Source organism: Chinchilla lanigera, unplaced genomic scaffold, assembly GCF_000276665.1.
Source record: "Chinchilla lanigera isolate Chin_1 unplaced genomic scaffold, ChiLan1.0 scaffold00139, whole genome shotgun sequence".
In the NCBI taxonomy this organism is placed as follows: Eukaryota; Metazoa; Chordata; class Mammalia; order Rodentia; family Chinchillidae; genus Chinchilla; species Chinchilla lanigera.
In genome coordinates, this window is record NW_004955540.1 from 3,036,096 (window position 1) to 3,060,831 (window position 24,736).

At 37.5% G+C, this 24,736-nt stretch overlaps 1 protein-coding gene across 2 annotated transcripts in view; it reads right to left on the reverse strand.

Annotated features, from left to right (window-relative positions):
* The window catches only part of Tmem65 (transmembrane protein 65), a gene marked incomplete at its 5' end in the record, with an annotated part of 58,163 nt that overhangs the window by 29,320 nt on the left and 4,107 nt on the right, over positions 1-24,736 (reverse strand). Inside the window, 1 exon segment of one of the 2 annotated variants that reach the window (XM_005410939.2) lies at positions 11,378-11,455. Coding sequence (XP_005410996.2) covers positions 11,378-11,455 — 78 coding nt within the window. 2 annotated transcript variants of the gene reach the window in all.

Genomic DNA, 24,736 nt, shown 5'->3' on the forward strand with positions numbered 1-24,736 from the left:
GTCTATGTCCCTAGAATGGACAAAAATGATTGACAATGCCTTTAGAAAAGTAAACCATGCCCTTATTCAGGCTCCAGCTCTGAGAATACCTGACTTCCTTCTGTATGTATCAGAAAAGGGAGAAATTGTCTTGGGATTCTTGATCCAAAGGCTAGGACAAAAACCCCACTCAGTAGGATATTTTTCAAAGAAATTAGATGGGGTAGCTATTGGATGGCCACTTTGCCTGAGAGCAATAGCAGCTACAGCTATACTAACAGAAGAAGCTACAAAGTTAACTTTGGGACAGAGACTAACAGTCCAGTCTCCCCATCAGGTCAGAGCTATTCTGGAGATAAATGATTGCTTGTGGTTAACAAGGAAACAGCTTACCAAGTATCAGCCTATCTCTTGGACACCCCTGAGGTTATTATAAAAACTTGCACTACTATTAACCCCACTTCTTTGATGGATACAGGCTCAAAGGTTAGCTACTCTTGTGAAAAAGTAATCTCCCAGAACTATGCAAGCAGGGAGGACATCAATGACCTGCCCCTCCAAGATCCTCAGGATGTGTGGTTCACTGATGGAAGTAACTTTGTCTGAGAAGGACATCGAAAGGTAGATTATACACATCACCTCACAAAATGTCAATGAAGATAAACCTCTTCCCCCAGGAACTTCTACTCAATAGGCAGAGCTGGTAGTTTGTACTCAGGCATTGATGTTAGGAAAAGAAAGGTTAAACATCTACAGAGATCCAGATATACCTTTCCGCACTACATACTCATGCAGCAATCTGGAAGGAAAGAGGCTTACTAACAAATAAACAAAAATCTATAAAACACAGACAGGAAATTCTACAACTCCCAGAGGTAGTCCATCTTCCCAGACAGGTTGCAGTCATGCACTGTAAAGGACACTAGAGAGACACTGAAATCTCCTTGGGAAATCAAAACGGGGACAGGGAGGCAAAAAAGGGCAGCCCTATAGCCTCTTAAGATTCTAGCCTGATTTCCAATTCCTAAGGAACCATTAAGACCAGTCTATATCCCTCAAGATAAATGGGTCTCTGAACAATGGAGAATTTAAAAAGGGACTCATGATATGGTACAAACTGGTCCTTCCCCAAGGAATATAGTGGAAGGCTATAAAAACACTTCATGACTCCTTCTATATGGGAAGAGATGTTACATTGGAAAAGATCATTTAAGTTTTCACAGGCCTAAGACTAGCAACAATTACCGAACAGATTTGCAAAGCTTGCCCATTTTGTGCTTACAACAACTTCGGCAAAACCAAATCACCTCCTTTATTAGAACAGAGGAGAGGGACATCATATCCTGGAGAGGACTGGCAATTAGACTTTACCCATATGCCACCATAAAATAATTAAACAGATGATGGTCCTAATTGACACCTTTACAAGCTGGATTTAAGCCTTTCCAACCTGTTCAGAAAAGAGTACAGAGGTAGTCACGGTGCTTTTTAAAAAAAATCATCCCAGAGCCAGGCATGGTCGTGCCTGTCTGTAATCCCAGCACTATGGAGGCTGAGGCAGCAGGATTGTGAGTTTGAGACCAGTCTGAGCTACAAAAGGAGCTCAAGACAGCCTGAACTGCATATTGAGATCCTGTCTCAAAAAGACCCCCCCCCCAAAAAAAATCATCCTAGATCTGGACTACTGCAGTCCCTCCAGAGTGACAATGGACTTTCTTTTACCTCCCAAATAACTCAGGGAATAGCAAAGGCTTTAGGAATTGTTATGGTTTGTATCTAGATGTCCCCCTAAAACCTCTTGCAGTCATGAGGCAGGCTTCTAGAGTTTATGATTGATCCATGAGTCAATGCTGGGATTATGGGTGTGAGTGCTACACCCGCCCTGGGATAGGTAGCTTGCATACAACATAAGAGAGGGAAAGAGGTTTGCTCTCTGCTACTCCTCCCTTTTTGTTCTTGTTGCTTTTGCTGTTTTCCCCCTGCCATAAACTGTTGCCCTTTGCCATGTGCCACTCTGTCTTGGAGACAGTTGAGTATGTACTGAAACCTCCATAAACTGTGAGCTAAATAAACCTTTCCTTCCTCAATTTTGAGCATCAAGTATTTTGTCTCAGCAATGAGAGAAAGGCAACCAAGACCAATATTCAATATTCAGGAATAAAGTATCACCAATATTCAATATTCAGGAATAAAGTATCACCTGCAACCCTCCTAGCAACCTCAATCTTGTGGAAAGGTAGAGAAAGCCAACCAGACCCTAAAGTGAGCTCTGGATAAACTTTACCAAGAGATGTCTGCGTCTGTCTCTAATTGCTACCAATAGTACTCATGAGGGTTTGTGACATGCCCAAAACTGAGCTAAGCTTGTACCCATTTGAGATGTTATATGGAAGGTGATTTCTATCCTTGATGTGATAGTAGACCCAGAGACTACAAACTTACAATGTCTCATTAGTCTGGGCTAAGTACAACAAACTATCTAAATGTATGAAAACAGAGTCCTGCCAGCTGCCAGCCCAGGGGGACCAGCTAGGGTCTGCCCTGAAGACCAAGCACTTGTAAAAACTTGACAGAGAGAACACCAGCAGACCAGTTAAAGCCAAAATGGAAAGGCTCCTATTCAGTGATCCTTGCCACACCCACTGCAGTAAAGATGGCAGAGACAGGTCATTGGATTCATCTTTCTAGATTAAAGTTAGTCCCACCTGAACTCTCTAAAGAACAAGATCACCCAAAAAAGAAAAGGCTACTCCTGTGAACCTCTTGAGATTTCTCTTCAAAAAGCAAGGCTCCAGTGCTGCTGCAGATAAGTAAACAAGATCTTGCTAAGGCCGTGGCTATAATTTATCTGACATACCTCTCTAACATACATCCTTCTCTACAGGAACTGTGAACTCTGACCTGTTCCTCATATCTGGGCTAATGCTAAAGTTTCTTTGTCCTGTCAAACAGGTAGCTCAAGGGTCACTAACTCTTTTCTTATTTTCTGACAGGCTCTCCTTCAACCCAGGAATAAGCCACAACACCCTAATGTACTTGGAATGTAATCTCTAGTAGGTAGGGCCTATATCCCCTTCCAGCAAAGAAGTTATAAGACAGAGCCACCCGTCCTTCAGTACCACATAAAGATTTATGGGATTTATGTCTCTCAGAGGGAAATAACATAGGAGATAGGGTGTGGCAAAGCTGGCTTGGAAAATGAATGGGAACTGTCAATTACAAGATCCCAGGGCAACACCACGATCTCATACGTAGAACTTCTCGAGAGCTCCCACAAGATGTGGAGAGCAAAAAGGAAGAAGGGATACCACAGGAAGCTCAGTATCCTGACTTCCCACAATAGCCCATGCTACGTTTCGCAGATGCAGAGTGTACTTTTATTTTTGCTTTTATCTTCTTTTTCTCTTATTCACCTCAAGTTCATTTTGCAGAGTTGGCTTCCCTCTCCCCATTCACCCCTTACTTTTCAAATAAACTTTTGGTACCATTCTAGGCTTGGCTTGTCCAAATCTTTGTTTCAGACTAGAAGGACCTTTGATTGATGAGCCATTTTTAAAGGAACTACTGGGAAACAAGATCTGGGAGAATCAGTTGCTAGAAAACATGGGTTTTCAGTACCTCTAGAGTGTTTCCTTTGTTGATTGGCCATTTAATGGTCTAAACTTACTATCTTTGCATCAGACCCTGCATGAAGATAAAAACAGCACTAATTACCTCAGAAAAACTGAAGAGAAACCATCTACAATTGTGCCACAAGTTCTTAGGCTTTGCTATAGGATTAATGGTTTCTGTATCCCTGGGTCATGTCTAATAGTGTATTTTAAAATAAATTCCAGACCAATGGTTTAGTTACTGTTACCTTTTTTAACTTAATGTGGCATCTGGTGGGAGACAAAATTAGCCTAGGTGTATGACTTAACAAAACAAACTCAAGTTAATCAGATTTTCTCATTTTCCTCTACTAGACGACATCCAAAAGTAGTTTCCTGGCTGGTAAGATTAAAGAGAAGCTTTTCCAATGACACATACTTGGGCCAGTAATCCTAGAACTAAGCCTATAATGCTGCAGTGACCATATGACCTCTAACCACATAAGAACAAATATTTCCATTTTAGAGCTCACATATGTTTTAATCCCCAGAAATTCCTATTGGATTTTATCATAATAAGTTTTAGAAAACTCCATAATTGAAATGTGACATATTAAAATATTTTTTTCTATGCTACTATACTGTATCATACTAAAATTTACTTTTATATCAAAATTCAGAATAAGTAAAGGATTATTTCAATTGTACTTTTCACAAACGAGTGAAATAAACCTCACGAGTGTTAGAAATAAACCTCTGGGAACAGAACTGCCTGCGGCCTCATCATATAATGCCCACCCTGGTGCATATCTGCTGTTGTGGCTATTTCTAACAGCATTCTCTTTGAATCCCACTCGGCCACTCATTTTACTAGGAAATATATACTATAATTGGCATTCAGAGAAGGAGAATAATACAGTACATACGGTTTGAGATGACAGATTCATATATTTCTGTTCTGCTAACACCAATATAAAGATCTGGGGTTATCATCTGTGGTAGATATATTAAGGACAGTCTAGTTAACAATTAAAGTCTTAATGTCAGTCATTACTATTTTTTGAGGAGAAAAAAAATGCTAACAATTTCCTTGAGAATACCAAGCAAAGGAATCAAAAGTTTAAAAATACTGTCCACATATTAACTAATTTGTCATTGGACAAACTGCCTACAAGAAACTGAACAACTGCACCTGTAACAAGAATCTACCTGTCTGCAGCAAACATCACGCTCACATCCCTAGACTTGGTGTTTACTTTCTGGCAAGGGTTATGCAATGTCACAGAAAAACTTGCCAGACACTAAGATGCCATGTGAAAGAAGAAACTAGGCCACACTCGAATACCCAAAAGCCCAAGCTGTTTTTTAAACTTCTGATTTACACACATACACACAGAATCATGGCATCAAGACATGAGAAAACCCGAGTGGTTCTGGTCTTTGTCATAATTTTAACCAGTGGAATTTCTGTGGAATTTTTTCTCTTTAACTGTTAACACTTACCTCAGTTCTATACAATATACAGCTGTAATGGTTTTACAGAATTACAACATATACTGCATCTGACTTCTACTATTACTTATAACATCTGATATATCTATCACATTTCCAACTACTACTTTTGCCTTGAAATCAGTACTGCTTACTGAATCTATAAAGTGTAATAAGAACAAACAAAATGGTCCAAAATCATTGAAGGACAATAAGTACAAATGAAAGTAAAAACTAGATTTCTTGATTCTTAAGTCTGTCATATCTTTCATTAGATCACATTTTCCCTAGTGAAAAAAATTCATTTTATTTATAAAGATACCAAATTCTTACCTTACCTGAGTAAACAATTTTCTGATAGCAGATTCCCCAAATAATCTATTCAAAAAGACCACATACCTTGTTGATTTCAAAAACTAATAAAATTCATCTAACTACAAACAGCAAAATTATCATCAAAATAAACTACACAAAAATAAACATGATAATACTAAAATATAAAATACAACCACCTCTGGCAATGTTAACTGGGAAAGACAGAAAGCAGTATTTATCTCCTATTTTCTTTTGCCAAATTTATCTTTTATAATAAAATTCAGTCATCTTGAATATAAGCTCTTCTATTAACTTGGGGGAGTGAAACTAAAATCCTCAGGGATTCACAAACTAGAGTAGCTGCCCGCCTGCTCTGCCTTCCATGAATCTGAATGAAATACCTCCCCTCCAGAAGTCTCTCAAGTGTCTTCTGAGTCTGCTGTCACGTAAAACTGATTACTATAGGGGCTGGGGATTTAGCTCAGCGGCAAAGCGCCTGCCTGGCAAGTGCAAGGTCGTGAGTTCGGTTCCCGGTACCAGAGAAAAACAAAAAAAAAAAAAAACAAAAAAAAAAAAACCTGATTACTATAGTTGAAATTTAATATAATTACCTTACCTTACATTAAGGCAAATATATATGCACATACATAATTTATATATAAATATATATTTATACATTCACGATTATATATTTACAAGGTAAGATTACTGAATTTTTTTAATATGAAAGGAATTTTGAAGTAAAACTTACAAAATAATTAAAATACTAGACTCCTTTAGCATCTCTAAGGAACTTACGTTTTTCACTAGGAAGATTATATACTGTATATTTATTGTACAAAGTTAACATGATTCAGAAAGTAAGAAAAAATTGAAATCAACCATTATTTCTCAGAAACACATTTCAGTGTATTATGCTACGATATATCTTAAATTGAAAACCGAAAGACAGATTGAAGAAATGCAGGTGGGAAGCCTATAGTTTCTACATTTTTAGTCTCCAAGATAAAATTACAAAATCTGTTTACAACAATGGTAAAGCTGGAAAACAGAACTAGGCCCTGTGGCATACAGAGTAATTTAAGTAAAATAGAAACTGTAATTTATCATCTTCAGTGCTAAGTATCTCATTAAATGTAATCATACATTAGAAGATATAACTCCACACTTGAAAACAAATTCTGAAAAATAAAGTCTTACCTCCAGTTTACTTTCTGCTATGCTGTCACAGCAATGATAATTCTAAATATAACTTATTTTAGTCTATTACCAAGGACGTAATCATCAATATAAGATCATAAATCAAGGCAAAATTTTAAATCACTTATAATAAACTTAAAGAATCAAAACAACTCCACTGAGATGACATGCAGAAAGAATGTAATGCCTTTGCTCTTCCTTTATTACAAATAAATCATTTTTCTTTCAAGAGTCCAATTACCCAGTCTCTAGTACTTTGACCATCTAATCTTTACTACAGACTGGTCACAGCATCTTCCTCAAAAAATACAGGAAGCAGGGCTGGCCGCACAAAGCACACTCTGGCCTAGTGAGAGATTTAGAAAAAGAACTGAGATGAAACTAGTGTGTTTAAGCAATAATTTGAGGCCTGAGGTTTTCAGTCTCTCACACTTCTGGACCTTATGAATAACTTTTCAATCTTAACAGAAACAAAAGTTCTGATGAGTAAGGTGTCCCTAGTACCACACACACACACACAAAAAAAAAAAAAAAAAAAAAAAAGTTGTCAGATGAGTAAGGTGAAATTTACAATAAAAATGTAACACACTAAAAGAATACAAACTTAAAATGTAACCATGCTGTATGCAAAATAATTTAAGCAAATCAAATTAAATACTAAAAAGCCGTGCACCAAAAGGGGTGTATCAAGCTCAACAAATAAATGTGGGTAAGTAATATACTTGCAGAAAGTGACATTCAAATTTTTTAAATGCACTTTGGAAACAGCAAAAAACTTGTTAGTAGATTTTAAATAACAATTCTTTTTTTAAAATTCTAACTGTTCAGCAATAATCACACCTCGGATAAACCTCAATGGCTTCAATACTGCCACTGGGCAAAGCTAAAAAATTCTAATTGTAAAAGGACTTTTAAATTCTTTTCTCAAATACATTGCCTTAGGTAAAACCCATAAAAAGCACAAGTATGTTCTTATCATTTTATCTAGAATTTAACATTGATCATTGCAACATATATATTATATAGAAAAGAAATTTCTACTTAGATTATTTAAGACCATCATCTTACTAACCTTCTGGGGAACTTACTGTGAAACCAGGGGTTTGACCACAACCTACACTAGTGGCAGCTATTCTGGGCCAGAGTAAGCCAGTGGCATAGCAACTAAAGACAAGAGTTAGCCAATGATAATGACAGGAAAGCTATCATACTCAATGAACCATCACCCTTAGTAATGTACTAGCCCATTAGCTATTTAACTCTGGCTGAAGGCATACTAAGTACGAGAGATACAATAATTTAAATTTTCTTTTATCTTTTATTTCATAATTTATTTAGGATAAACAAATATACTATTGGTTTGTGGTCATTTTTATGCCTAACTTGTGTATTTGGAACAATTATACATACTGTTTAACATAAACTTCCTTCATGCCTATGGAAGAGCAAAGTTAGTTGCCTAAAATAATAGTCCTTTTTAAAGCTAAGATATTAAAACAACAATACAACTTTTTAAAACACAGGTCTTGTTACTTTTAGTTTTTAAGTATATGGTAACTTTTAGCTTAAAAAAAATCAAATAACTATGTATAATATTATAGACAGAAAGTTTAAAGCTAAAAAAACTTTAACCTAGATTAGAACATCACAAATGGTAGCTCTGTCTGGGAGTACAGCTACACAGATCCCCCAAAGATACACATTTTAAAATAAATGTCTATTAGGCAGTAGAGATTCTTAATGCTTTACCTTTTTCCCTTTCAAACATTCCCCAAATAAGAATTTTTTCACAGCACTAAATGAAAGAAGCCAATATGAAAGCTTGCACGCTGTATAATGCCAACTTTATAACATTCTTTTTTTTTTTTTGGTATCAGGAATAAAACTCACGACCTTGCGCTTGCCAGGCAGGCACTGTGCCACTGAGCTATCTCCCTGGCCCCTGTAACATTCTTGAATAGGCAAAATGATAGTGAAAGATGAGTTTCCAGGAGTTATGGGCAAGGGGAGGATGAATGAGCAGAGTGCAGAGGACTTGTAGGGCAGTGGAAAAGTTCTGAGACTAAAATGGATACTTGTGATCAGACATTTCCTCCACTAACCCAAGAGGGAGTTCTAAAGTAAGCTAAGGACCTGAGGTGATAATGACGCACCAGCACAGGTTCTTCAGCGGTAACAAATGTCCTACCCTGATAAGGGATGCTGGTAACAGAGGAGGCTAAGTGTGGGGGAGGGGAGATGGGCGTCTCTACCTTCCCCTCCGTTTTCTATGACCCTAAAACTGCTCTATAAAATAAAGTATTTTAAAAAGTAAACAAATAAATGAAATAAATTCAAGGAGAAAAGAGAATTCTTTTATAAAATGTTAGAGTGGAAAGGATAATTAGAAACCACCTGTCAGTGGCTCTCATGGGATGATACCTCCCCTAGAAGAAACCTGGAAATACACAGCTGTTTTGCATGCGACAGCAGCTGGGAAATGCTACTAGCATTAGAGATCCTAAGCGCTCTATAGTGCAACACACAGTTCTTCACAGCAAAGAATTATCCAGCCTAAATGTTAAAAGTCTGCCCACTGACATAGTGAACTTAATTATCCACATGGAAGATTTAGCCAGAGATGTTAAGTAAATGAATAATCCACAGCTAGATCTAGATCCCAGGTTCTAGCTCCTAATTTGGTCCTTTAATAAATTTAAGAAAAAAAAATCCAGAACAACCAAAATCCAATCATATGTGAATAAAAAATCGCTGTCATCCTAATATTTGAAATTGAAGTAAAACTGCAATTAACTTAAATACTAATATTCTCTTCAAATTGCTTTTTTTTCCTCTCCTAGAATTAAGTCTCTTTAGACACATCATTTTCAAATGACTCATATTGGTCACCGGATAAAACATTTCTTACATGAGAGTTCTGCACCTCTAAACCAGTATCTAATTGGTTTCAGAACAATTAGATACTCTGTAGTTTAGGGCTAATGTCCACTGCTAACCCTGAAGGAACATTTTTATGAAAGAGTACCAAAGTAAAAACCCAAAGGACTTGACACAAATCCCTACTCTGACACATAACTGGTCACCAAATCCTGAACATGTTTTCATATTACACAAAATGAGAGGTTTAGTCTCTGCAATCCCTTCAAACTCTGAGACTGACTGTGTATTTCTGTTTTATTGTATACCAGGATATTTTTTAAAATGGGTACCACCTAAACATTTATGAAGAAGCATAATATATATGAATTCTCACACACACACACACACACACACACACACACACACACACAATGGATATAACTGAAGAATAAGTTTCAAAAGGTGAACACTGACAGGTAAACCCTACTGTTAGTTTAGTCATGCCTCAGCAGCGTTGTACCTGCCAGTGATACTGTTTGCCATCATCTATATAGTAAATATAATTTCTTTTTCCATACATCATCCCAAAAGTGAGGGCTAAGTAAACAATCTTCAGCATAATTAAAAATTAAAACTATTCTTCAAAAGGTATCAGCATTAAATGTGTATGCCTATGAGTTTTTAAATTTTTAATTTTAGAAATACATTAGAACTGGTAAAGGAGATTATACTAAAGGATTTTTACAATGTTCTACTAAGCTAATATATACATGTGTCTTACACATACATACATGTGAACACACCACTATACCTCTGTATTTCTCTGAAGTTCTACAACTTGGTTTTGCCCTTCATACCATATATATAGAGACAGACAGACAGACAGACAGACAGAGACAGAGAGACAAAGAGGGAAGGAGGGAGGCATTACCCAATTACAACAAAAATTGAAATGTTTTACATTTCTGCATGAAATTCATATATGTCACCTGGAAAAATTCAAGAAACAAGCATTTGAAGAGAACACATTTCATTTTGCTCTGTCCTTATTGGTGTTCCAAAAATGGATCACTGAATCACTAGACTGGTTAAACCTTTTCCATACAAAATTTCCATTGCCCCACAAAACCATAAAATACTTCAGATTCACTTTCATACATCATATTACACTTCTTCGGCAAAGTATATAAAGAGTAATAAAAAAATAATAAAAGGACAGTTAATCTCTCACTCTCAGTGTATGCATCTTTTATACATATATACATACAAACACAAACATACACAAATTCTACCACCACCACAGCATGCAACTTAAATTAGGTATCAAATTATATGTTGGCTGAATCTAAAATCCTTTCACTAATGGCTTTGAACTTACAGAAGATTTCAAACTATTCAAGAATATGTATTTTTTTATATGCTAAAAGTAGGCTGGGGATATAACTCAGTGACAGAACACTCACCTATCACACATGAAGCCCTAGGCTGGATCCCCGAAAGAAACAAAAACTTGAATGTTCCCTGAAGTTCCATTAGTTAAATAAGTTATCTTTATAATATTTTGAGGTTTCTGTACATAGGTCTTTTTTCCAACTCATTCACCATAAAGAAATTCACAGCCCTTGTTGTTTATATTTCATTTGCTATGCTTAGTTCAACAATTTTTAAAAGACATTAACTAAATATAATTAAGTAAAAATGATTTCATCTTTTCAGCTCAACAATTTAATCGTTCAGTTAGTTAAGCATGCAATTATTATTCAGTCATCACCACAAAAGCCAGGGTTAGGTAATAGAAATAAATATTCTGTTGACAGTCTAAAATACTACTGCAAAAAACTTTCAGAGCATTCTATTTCAAACAAGCAAGACATTCTGTCACATAGACACTTTGCTACTTACAAAAAACATCTAACAAACAACACCATAAGATTGTACTATACCAAAACTATCAGGGCTCTCTGCTGATATCTCCTTGGCACGCTTCACAATGATAATCTCAGGTTTTGGATATCTGCATGCTAAAAACATTTTAAATTCAAAACGTATTCAAACAACGAAGTCATTACAATGTATAAAAATAAAGATATATACATGAACTTCTGAAATGCCCCATGCTAATACAATACCATATAGGTCTGTAATGCTGACAATGAAAGCTTAAACTGTACAAAATGGTCTTAATGACCAAGGGGCTAGGGTGCAACTTGACCAGCACATGTGAGATTTGATCCATAGCATAGCAAATAAATAACCAACCAACAGGAAAATTTTAATTGTTCTGTGACCTTCAAGAATTTCTTTGTCAAAACACTAAAAAGTCTTTTACTAACAGGTATAAATGTAAAGAGAAATTTAAAAATAGTAAGACTAATGTTAATTTAATACACTAATTTGAAATAGAAACACTGACAACTAAAATGTGTTATTTCTTTCTACTTAACAAAAGGAGCTTGACAGTGCTAGTCTTCCTCATATAATGTCTCATCACATAACTTTTAATAATATGGAACAAGCACACTTCGTATACCTTGTTGAACTGTCACGATCCTTTCCAAGTCCAGATTACCACAGAATAGTTTATGCTCTACATTTTTTCAATGTCATAAAACATTTCTGAGACTTCCTTTAATAAAGTGAACTTTTCACTAGGATCACTTCCTCTAGAATATCATCTTCTCATCACAACCTCTTCACTTTCCTCATTTAAGTCAGTAAATCTGCCTCCGCTGAGCTCCCCTGGAGTCTCAGATAGCAGCAGCTCAATACCAGTGGTGACATTCCCAAAGTCGATCATTTCTTCAGTACTCCATTGGAATGGAATGGAATTTTAGTGGAAGAGGTTTAAGCACATCCCCCAATAGTTCATGCATTGAAAGGTCATCCCTACTGTGAGGTATTAAAAGAGAGAAAATTTGACTATGTGGTTTATGTGTGGGGCCTTTGGGAAGCGGTCAGGATTAGTCATGAGGGTGAAGCTGCCATAATTGAATACCCTCAGCCTCATAAGAAGAGAGACCAAATGATAGCAATACACATACCAACGCCTCACCTCTTGCCATGTGGTCCCTGCACCACATCAAGACTCTGCTAGTGACAGGGTCATTACCAAGTGCAGGGCTTTGAGCCACCAGAACTATAAGCTAAACAAACCTCTTCTATTTATAGTTACTAGCCTCAAGTATGTTGCTATAATAAGGCAAAACCAGCTAATACAATCACGCCTCATTTCACTGCTGCTTTCCAGTCAACTTCTTTTTCAATTTTTTCTTTTTTTAGACTATGTTGCCCAGGCTGGCCTGGAATTCCTAGGGTAAAGAAATCCTCCTGCCTCAGCATCCTGAGTAGCTGGGACTACAGGCACAATGCCCCTGTGCCTGGCCTTTAATTCTCTTTGGAGTATACATTTCTTGTAAAATGTTGTATGGCTTTATCACCAGGAAACAAGGAGAAAACACAAACACATGCTTTCTCTAAGTATAATAAATAATAATCTCATAATCATCTGTTTTTACATAATGATTTGTGAACTGAGGAGGCAGCAGCAGTTTACAGTAAAGTTTGTACTTCATCCAATTATTTGAAGTTAATAGACTGAGATAAATAAAATTTGAATTTTGAAGAATAATGTTATTTAAAACATAGCTACTGAAATTCATGCAAAACAGGATTCTCTCTAATAATAAAAAAATGAATTACTTAATGAAATGTGCATAAATCTAGAAAAATAGATCATTGGAATTTACTGCATTATTTTTTTACATATACAAAATTAAAAATAAAAGGGAACATTATTCTTTTCCTCAGAATTGTTTCCCATTTAAATTACTTGAAATTACTATCATTTAACTATCAGCTAAAGATTTACTAATCTATAACAAAGCAGGGTTCAATTACTAAATCTTGTGTTCTAAAATAAAGGAACATTCTCACAAATCAACTAGCAACTTTTAAAAATATCTGTCTTTGCATTATCACTAAAGAAAAAAACTTCCAGAATGCCAGGCATGGTGGCATATACCTGTAGTTCCAGCAATGGGGAGGTTGAGGCAGGAGGACTGCCACAAATTCAAGGCCAGCCTAGGCTACATAATGCATTCAAGTCCAGCCTCAATTACATAGTGAGACCCTGTCTAAAAAAAAAAAAAAAAAAAAAAAAACCTTGCAGAAAATTATCTCTGATCTCAAAAGTTACACAGAGTTGGAGAGTAGGTAGGATACATGAATGAATATGAGATGATTAGATAACAATAATTTATAACATAAATTTGTAGAAAGAAGAAATTGTGTGCCTAAAAAGAGAGCCTCTAAGAAGAGTAAAGCTCTTTGGGCTTGGACTTAAAGCTTCACAAGATTTACATAAGTGGTTGGAGAGAAGACATCTCTCTCTCTCTCTCTTTCTCTCTCTTCCCCCCTCTCTCCCTCTTTCCCTCTATCCCTCTCTCCTCTCCCCCATCTCTCTCGATCTCTTTCTCTTTTCTCCATAACATTTCAGTCCAAAAGTTATGAGGTGGGACTGAGTAAGGTGGGCATGTGTGCAGGAGCAGACAGCCAGCAGCACAGAGCAGATTTTCAGAGCTCAAGCAGGGTGATGGTATCCACATGGGGTCAATCTGGCATAAGGTATCAAAATTCAGTTGAGCTGAAAGGCTTCTACGTGGTAGCAGGGAGGTTTCTGAGGCATAAACCGAAGTGAGAAGGGCATCTGTCTGGGGGAAGATCAACAGTGGTGATGATGGGATACTGGTAACATACTGAAACAGTGGTCAAAATAACAAATAAATCAAGAAGAATAGGAGCCAGGTACTTCTCTGCCAGAGAACAGTGAGATATACAGAACGTGAGAAACTAGAATGTACCTTGTAGTATTGGATTAGGATTGGAGAATCTGTTATGAATTCTTATCTATACTACATAGACAGATACACAAATAGAAATGATACATATTATGTATAAATACATATATTTTTTTGTTCACTAGTCTACTGTGAGAGTCTGGAAATAGCCAAACTCTCATAGAAAAGAACATATTTACTACCGGATTGTGGTTTCTAAATACCACTCCACGCTGAAAGAAACCAGGGATCCTCAGAAAAATGGCTGAGCTCAGAGCTAGAGTGGGAAAAGTATAAGACAAGCCTAGCACACTGTAACTGCAGTGGCTTCCCTGAGGAATTATTCCAGATGGAAGGAAATTAAAGATACGTAACAACTAAATACAATGTGTGATTCTGGTCTGATCTTCCTGCTGTTTAGCAGTATTCAGGACAAGCAGTGAAACTTGGTACCAATGTACACATTTATACTGTGGTTATCCAGGACAATGTTCTCTTACGTAGGAAACATAGACCACAGCACTCCAGCTGCAGTGAACATTGTGATGCACATCTGACCCTTAGCTGTCCCAAGGCTTGGTCCCCAGGGTGGAGCTGTTGGGAGGTCCTTCGTCAGTGCCCTCAGAAGGGATTATGGGACCCTAGTGTGTGTGTGTGTGTGTGTATGTGTGTGTGTGTGTGTGTGTGTGTGTGTGTGCGGGCGTGCACACGCACCTGATTTCCTGTTTCGAGTTGTATGTGTCTCCCACATATATGCATTTCCACCATGACACGACACTCAGTCTGACATGCACTCCCACCATTGCCATCTGCACCATGGTTGCAAAGCCTGCGACAGGCCCCTAGGACTTTCAGCCTCTGGAACTGTGGGCTAAGGAAAGTCTGCTACTTAGAGAACTAGCTGCTTAAGGTATTTCATTACAGTAGCACGGAGTTCACTAATACAGTCATTGACCAAAATATCATTACATGGCAAATGACTGCATATACATTACACGGCATTTATTTCTCAAAGGTGATTGCATTAATAATTTACTTTTTTTTTTTTTTTTTTTTTTAAGACAGGGTCTCACTATGTAGGCCAGGCTGGCCTCAAACTCATGGCGATCCTCTTGCCTCAGTCTCTTGAGTGCTAGGATTACAAGCGTGCACCACCACGCTCAGCTATATTTTGTCTAATATCTTTATGAAACCCCCTCTGAGGACAAAAAAATAAAATAAAATTGGAAGACAATATTTTTTAAACAATAAGATCTTTCTCACAGACATAAAATTCCATCAGTTTAAAAAAATACATCTTAAATTATCACTGTCATATCTGTTTGCTTATTTCTTTTCTTAACTCAAGCATGCCTGAGTTTATTATCTACATGACTCAATTCTTTCCCACCTTGAAAAAACTACTTGGACAATTTTGCTACTCAAAATATGGTCACTTGACCTGTTGCACCGAAAGCTCTGGGAACATATTAGAGATGCAAAATCTGAGGCTTCCCTTAAACCTACTGAAGCAGAATTTACACATCTATAAAATTTCCAGAAAATGTATGTACATTAAACTTTTCAGGCAGAGTTCAACTTTTCACTGAGATGTACAGGGCTATAAGGAACATCATCCCACACTTAGAATAAAATAAAGTCTAACTCAATATAAATTCACGGATTATTTCAAACTTGTAAGAGAAGTGAAGTCACATAGTAAACAACTGCCTTCCATCAAAAGAGGGGCAGGGAAGATGACAGCAACTGCTTACCTGGGCCAAAGAAGAAGCAGAATACAGTCCGAGAGGTACAGGAACAGGTAAGGGCACAGTGAGGGCAGGGAAGTATGAAGCCAGTATGAACACTTACTGGAGGAGTCCACACCTTCCTGCAGGTTTTTACCCCACATCCCACCAGAAACAAAAGCAAAGAAAGAAGAGCCCTTAAGACAGTGTTCATTGTGGCACAGACCTGCAGGATGGGAACAGCAGTTGCACAGAGGGACACAAAACTCTACCTATAATCTCTCAATCTCAATCTCATAAAGCAAAAGCTTAATTCTGTGAGAAGGACAAAAACACTGTCACCCTTACGGCAAGAATAGGGACCAAGCACCCAGTTTGCCAGGGACTATCTTGGTTTTAGCACTAACAGTTCCACACCACAAAAAAATTCCCTCCATAAATACCTCCAAAATTCTCTCTTAGGTTATAGGTAGAGAAGTTTGAGGTAAAAGGACAAAACCCATACAAGGTTCACAAAAATAGGGGGCTAAAATCAACATTGTTTTTAGTATGAAATGGATCTGGTATGATTATTTCCTTCCCTTCATTGCTATCACTAATTCTTTTCCTCCTTAACCACTGATGTCAACAACTAGGATTTATAGCTCACTGTTATGGATCATTGATTATTACATCACTTCTAGTGATGCCACTTAAATACCTGAGTGTGTTATAATTCTCTCTGTGTCTCCTTCTCCCCGCCCCCCTGACAGCTGCCCTCAGAAGAATAAGGCAGAAGTCTGATCACACTAGGTGTCCTGGGCTTGTTTCTGCACACAGTTTCCTCTTCCTGGTTAATCTTTTTGGTTATTTGACAAAATGTGAGAATACGTTCTTTCCTATGTTTGAATAGGGGATGGTGGAACATGACAAGGTTAAAAGGACTCTGAGGCAGTTTCTAAGGCACCTCAATCTATGAAAGCACCAGTATAGGAATGACATTTTCTAAGCCCCAACAATACCAATGTTCAAACAGTGGCCAGTGAATTATGTTTGGCATGCCACAAAATCAAAGACACATTATTGTGTTGGTCTCCTGATTGCTCTATAAAATTGAGTAAAGTTAAATTTCCTGTTCCAAAGGTTTCAACTGAAATGTCAAGGGAATAAACAAAAGGAGAACTTCTTACAACAAATACACTGGTTACTTATAGTGCAGAAATGATTCTGTCAGACCTTATCAGTGATCATATGTTATGGCTTGTATTTAGATGTCCCCCAAAGCCTCACAGAGTCATAAGTGGGGCTTTTTTGTAGTGGCTGGATCTAGGGTGTGTGCTGTTAGGATCAAGGACCCAAAGCTAGGGATTGACTTATTATGCCAAAATTAAGGCTGCCCCACCGTGGTGTGAGTGCTATCTGCCCTAAGGGTGGGCAGCCTGGATAAGATGTAACGGACAGAAAAAGGGTCGCTGTTGTTCCTTGCTGCCTTCTGCCTGTCTGCTCTGTGATGCCCATCTGCCATACCACAACCTTTCTTGGAGCCAGCCAGCTATGGACTGAAACCTCTATAAACTGTAAGCTAAATAAACCTTTCCTGCTTCAACTTTGGGTGTCGAGTATTTTGTCTTAACAAGATAAATAAGACATCACACTTCTTACAGTCAATGCTCAATCTCAGCAGCAACAACAAGAATGTCCCACTAGCTCTTAGGTACTTTAATTAGAAAACTGAAGTTTCAAATCACATTCTTGACTTCCATGAGAATTTTAATAAGACTACAGAAATTATAAAACACATGATATCTGTGTGAAAAGAAAATTACAGTGAAAGCAACACTGAAAGAGCTTTTCAAAAGAGGGTCAGGCAGCCACTATGGATGTAGGACTTATGAACAATTTCAGCTGCTGCCTGAAATGTAAACTTTGGACACCTCTACCCTTCGATCATGGGCATCTGTAACTACCGAAACAACAGCACACTTACTCTGTGCCTCACGTACCTATCAAGAGGTTATCCTCTCAAATTTAATGAACATTTCCATTCTGTGTGTACATTCTTTGTCTTCTGTCAGTCACCAGCCCTTGCTCCTTCTCAACATGTAAATTACACCTTCCCTGTGCTACTGAGAACACTAACTCAGATGAACCCATCTCTCCCAATGTGATCTCTAAAACACCACAAAACTTTTACTTTTGTAGTTTCTGAATTTAAATTGATCAACAGCTGGTAACATACTAGATGTTGCTCACTTATCTGCATATTGGCAAATAGGGCAAATGTAAATTTTGGCAAATTCCATTTAAATTCCATTTGTCTATAAGCTTCCTAGCAAATAAACTTTCCTACCATGGAAAGATCTTACCTGCTAAATGGTCAGCAGTTTTTCTATAGAACACTGCTTAAAAGGGGTATTATTTGCTTACTTGTAAAACCTAAACTTCATAACAAAAAAAACTTGGTCATTTTCACATTCCTCAGAACATGCAGAAGCAGAGTGATATTTTTGCTGTTTAACAAATGGAAGGTTAAGTTCTTAGATATGTGTCTACAACATGGCTATTATTGCTATAGAAAATATGTTAAAATGTCAGCTTTCCGCACATTTTTCAAAGTATGGAAAAAAGAAGAATGTCATTCTCCAATTTTAAATATATTGAGGACTGAATGGGAAAAAGTAAGGGAGGATAGGAAATATGAATTCATATTGCATGAGAATAATGCCTCTGATGAAATAGACTACACAGGAACTATTCATTAAAAAAAAAATGAACATATTAGTAACATGCACTTAAAATAAGTTCAGATTCTTTTTTTTTTTTTTTTTTTTTTTTTTGGTTTTTCTCCGGTACCGGGAACCGAACTCACGACCTTGCGCTTGCCAGGCAGGCGCTTTTGCCGCTGAGCTAAATCCCCAGCCCCCTTTTTTTTGTCTTTTTGAGACAGGGTCTTACTATGCAGTTCAAGCTGGACTTGAGCTCACTTTGTAGCCCAGGCTGGTCTCGAACTCCCAACAATCCTCCTGCCTCAGCCTCCCAAGTGCTGGGATTACAGGTGTGCGCCACCACACCTGGTAAGTTCAGATTCTGGCTAATGAATAAAGAGAGCATCTCATATAAAAATCTAGTAACATCCAACACCTTCCTTTTATGTCCAAAGTTCCCATTACAGAGTTGAATTTTCTTTACGCATAGTTCCTTCTCAGCCAACTAAAATCTGGCTTCTCCTCACAAGTTAATCATAAAATTTCTCCAACAAAGACATCAATCTTTTTCATGCTATTAAATCAATGAACCTCCAGCCCTGAGTGTTCTTTGACCTATCTAAAGCATTAAATCATTCCCTCTTTCTTGAAATGCTTCTGGCTTCTGAAATACATTATTCTTGTGTTTTTCCGAGCTCTCTGGACATTCTTCCTCACTTAATCTGGTTCTTCCTCTTCCCTTACAATAAATATTGGTGTTTTTCAGATTTCATTCCTAGGCTCTCCCGCTTTTACTCACTCTGGCCTTAGTTACTACATATATGAATAGGGTTCTAGAACTTGAATCCTCCTCTGGCACTCCAGAGGCCATATATTCAATTAACTACTGGATACTGCTACAGTTTAAACATGAAGTATCTACCCAAAGAAACATATGTTGAGGGCTTTATGCCCCATGCAGCAATGTGCAGAGATAAAGCCTAGAGAGGTGATCAGCAGGTGCTGATCCCATCAATGGATTATGCTATTGATGAGTTCACAGCTAAATGGGCTATTAGAAGGTGGGGCCCAGTGGGAAGAAGTAGATCCCTGGGGGCTGCCTTTGAAGGGTGCACCCTGCTCCCAGCCCCTCTCCCCTTCTCTCTCTTTCTTCTCCCTCTCCTCTGGCTCATCCCTTCTCTCTCTGCTACCAAGTAGTTTTCCTTCTGCCATACCCTTCCACTGTGTTTCTGTCTTGAACCTAACTGATCATGGAGTGGAAGCTCTGAAACCGTAAGTCAAAATAAACAATTTCCTTCTTTAAGTTGTTCATGTCAGATATTTGTACACAATAACAAAAAGCTAACACAGGTATCTTTATATAGTTATGTCTCAGGTATCTAGCACCCAGAAAGCTACAAATGATCTCAAAGCTTAGAAAGCCTATGGATTATATGATAGATATAAAAATTCATTCAAAAATCTGAAGGAAAATTAGAAATTTATGACAATTACAAGTCCCAAACATTAGTTTTCTGGCTTCCAAACTTTTCACACAATGTATTAACGTCTTGCTTACTGGTTCCCTTACTTTCAAAGACCAGCACCATACTTGCTTTTGTATTGAGGTATATTGTGCAAACACACAGACGACAAAGATACGTTAACACACATTTGAGGGGCTGGGGATTTAGCTTAGGGGCTGGGGATTTAGCTCAGCGGCCAAAGCACCTGCCTGGTAAGCGCAAGGTCATGAGTTCGGTTCCCGGTACCGGAGGAAAAAAAAAAAAAAAAAAAAAAAAAAAAAAAAAAAAAAAAAAGAAAAAAACACACATTTGACTTTTATTAAGGATCTGAGCTGTTTTTTCACTGGCATGTGTTAAAAATCCCAAGTGTGAGTATCCACAAAGGAGCAGTAATGTGGAGGTTTCAGAGCCAAATCACCAACATAGGTTGCAGGGTCAGGCAAACCACTCATAGCCTCAGTTCCTTATCTGTAAAACAGAGATAATTCCTTTCCCCTCCAAAGGTAGTAAACAAAATGATTATATAAAAATTTAGTTCAGCATGTCTAACACACAGCAAACAGTCAATACGGGAAGTAATTGTAGTAAAGATGGTCTCTGAAGCATCAATATGAGAGCCACAGTATGTCTCCCATAAAATATAAAATTCTTTATACAAGAGAAATTCAGAAGCAGTGGTACAAAATACCTGGTTGGCTTTAAGATTATAAACTGCCTTTAATAACACAGTGTACTAAATAATCTACCTTAAAATTCAGAGTAAAGACAGCAAATCTAAATTAAGCCATACAGGAACAACATCCTAACTTGAATGTCCCTGAAACTTTTAGATTCATAAATAGTACTGTCGCAGTCAACTACTTTTTAGGTAGTTAGAACAATGATCCTTTGAATCACTACAATCCAGACAGCAGCGAAATCATTCGTAAGAAAGGGAGGGTGAACCTTTCGGAGGCCAAGTGCAAAACTGTAACCCCAAACCTACTTGTTTACCAAAAAATACTAACACTGTGATTAAACCTGAGCTTTCAGTTTGGAAAAAACAATTCACGCATTAATATCTTTTGTCTTAAAAGAAAAACACAATAACACGCATACCATAGGTTTGCCACCACTGTTGTAAGAGCTGACAAAGATCAATAACAATGCGACAGATGCCACCGGTTAGCTGGAAAGATAACAGATTAGCGGTCCTTGAAGTGCCTGTCAAGATTAAGCCCTACTGAGAAGTGAAGAGTAAGGGGACAGTTATTTTTAAAAGAGGGAGAGATAAAAGCAAATAAAAACATTTAAAAACACTACAGATGAATGAGAAGAGCAACCAATAGCAGAGGAGCATACACTAGAAATAACAAAATGCCAAGAAGCAGACTTCCTCACTCACTAGGAAAGTTTCCACAACCACAAGGAATGAATGGGAGTAGAGCAGAACAGTCGGAGAACACTGGAAGACGGCAGTGGAGGAGGCCCAACAACAAAAGTCTGCAAAGCATGCCAACTGAAACAGCAGTGTTCTGGAGGTATCTAGCATAATGACCAGAATGTCCACAAACAGAAGTACCCCTCCCAAATTATTGTTTTAACATACAGTATAGAAGAACTCTCAACAGCTAAAAGAAGCTACATTGTGCTCACTATACTTTTATTAAGGTAGAGAAAAAGTGCAAGATCTCCAAATACGGTATCATCAAAAGCCATCAAAAGAGATGGCTCAAAGTTTTCCTGCAAAATCTTTTTCGGGGGAGGGTGGACAGGGGACGGGAATAATTGGCAATTGAACCTAACGCCTTCACACTGAGCTGCTTCCTGGTCATTTTTTAATTTTTATTTTGAGCCAGAGTCTCTCAAACTAAATTGCCCACGCTGAGCTCAAACATGTGATTCACCTGCCTCAGCGGCCCAGAGCACAAGGATATTGAAGTGTGAAGACGCCCAGCTGTCCTGGAAAATCTTTTGTCTGTAAAGACTCCTTGTTAGTCAGATCATTTGAGGCAATTTTTAACATGTAACTACTTGTTTTTATGTGATTGTTTTCATTAATTTACAACACAGAGAAGCCTGTGAGTCAAGACAAGGCTGGAGCACTATAAAGCCACATACTAATTAATTCAGCTGACTTGAACAAGATGCTAATAAACTCTGCATTCGGGGATTTAGTCCCTGTGTTCCAGTTACTTTATACTGAGATATGATCATGGAAACTGGACAAGAGTGTGGCTATGCAAACTTATTACTATTTTTAAAAAACTAAAACACTCTCTGCTAACATTCATGATCACCCATTATCTTTGTTTCCAAGTAACCTTTTGGATGACCCTAAAAATTACTGACTTTATATTATGTATACTTCATATTATTTCAACTTTCCTACCCAAAAATGTGTTTATAAAAACTTGTTTGTTACAACAGCCATAAAAAGAATCAGTAAGTGATTACAGACAGAAAATATCAAATTAATTACACTAGTGAATTAAACTTAAGCAGTACTTGACGTATATAGAAGCCGTATTTTCAAAGTTTCTAAGCATTTAAAATTTAGTTGAGAAGTGAAGAGACAACACAATCAAGGAAAATGGTCATCAAAAAGTTCATTTAATAAAGAGGTGAGACGTCTGATAGGTAAGGGATTATTCTTCTGTTCTTATCCAGAAACAAACATACACAAAATAAAGCACTGAGATAGAAACAAAGACAATGCACTATAATACAAGTATCAATGAGAAGAGGAGAGGCAAGCATAGGAACTGAAGAAACAGCTTATAGCTTTCATATAAAGGGACGGCTCTCAAACAGGGTGATTTTGCTAATTCCTCTTCCACAAAGCTTTGCATTCCTGTCTCCTCCAAGGAAAATTTAAGTATGTCTGGAGACATTTTTGAGTAGCACAACTAGGGTAAAGATGGTAGAAGGGCTAGTGGTAGTGAGAAAAGGATGCTGCTAAATACCCTATATGGAGGACAGTTCCCATAACGAAGAATTGCCCAGGCCAAAATGGACATACTGCTAAAAGTAGGAATCTTAACATGGAGAAAGGAACACTATATATCCCATTATCTTTAAAAAGGAATCACTGCACTAGAATCCAGTGTAAGAATAAGTGTTCAAAATAAAGGTCCTAAAAAAAAAAAAAAAAAAAAAAAGCTACTATATCAATCACCTGTATTAGTAAGACTGTAACACAAATTTTCAAACAGAAATGCTTTTTCATGTATTCACATAAAGGAACAAGCTCCAGTTATCAGGTATGACCATCTACAGAAAATGCCACCTCCTAATTTTCCTGCCCTTAAATCTGGACTGGACTTGATGACTTACTTGATCAATAGCATGGAACAGAAATGATATTCTGGGACTTCCAAGACACAGTCATAACAAATAAGCTGGGTAATGGATCACAATGATGTCCACATCTTATTTCCCAACCTGTGAACATGTGACTTTACCTGGCAAAAGAAACTTTACAGGTGTGAGTAAAGATTTGGAGAGAGATAACCTAGAATTATCGGGGTGGGCCCTAAATGTAACCACAAAAGTCCTGCTAAGAGGAAGGCAAAAAGGTCAAGGAGAAAGGAGATAATGCAACAGCGGAAGCAGAGATGCCATTGCTGTGCCAAGAAGTAGGAAAGCCAAACGTTGGAAAGAAGCAAGTAACAGATTCCCCCTGGAGCCTCCAGAAGGACGAATCTTGCTTGCTGACACTCTGATTTTAGCCCTTCATACTCCTTCTGGACTCTGAGCCACCAGAACTTTAAGAGAATAAGTTTGCAGGTTTTAAGCCATTATATGTGTGATAATTTGTTACAGCAGCAAAATGAAACTAATATAACTTATAGCTCCTACCTAGCTTTCTTGAACATCTCTGGGAGCCGAGGCTGATATTCTCAGTGTTACAGCCATGCTGAGGCTGTCACACTAGTGAGGCTGCAAACAGCTCCAGCGGTGCCCGCCCAGCCTTGAGCAAGTGAACAAACCCTTGTTGGACCCCTTGTTCTTCCTCCTGCTGGGCCTGTATTTTCCTCATCCCTCTTTTACTATGTCAACTAAGGCAATGAAGTATATTTATCTGTGCATCTGAGTTTGGGATATGAAATGTCCCAAATGTCCCTCTGTGATCATTCCCAATCCATTCCAGAGGCAACAGATTAACAGAACTGCTTCTTTCTCACATAATCATGAGCACTAGGGCAACTGCTACTAAAGCCTCAAAATCCCTACTGGCTAAGGACTGCATGACAAATCTTACTTTTAAGTATTCTACATATTCAACATTATACCAGCTTTTTATCTTCCTGCCTTTCATTTTGTCAAAAGCCATGCAAGCTATATGGAAAGCTCTCAAAACAAACCTTAATAATTCTATCTTAAATGAATCACAAAAAGTTGGAAGCTGTAAGATTAAAGTTTAAAATCATATGATTATATGATTAGCCAGGCATAGTGGTACATGACTGTAACCCAAGCTACTCAGGAGGCTGAGGCAGGAGGATCACAGTTTGAGGACAGCCTGGGGAACTATCAAGACCCTGTCTAAAATATATATATATATATATA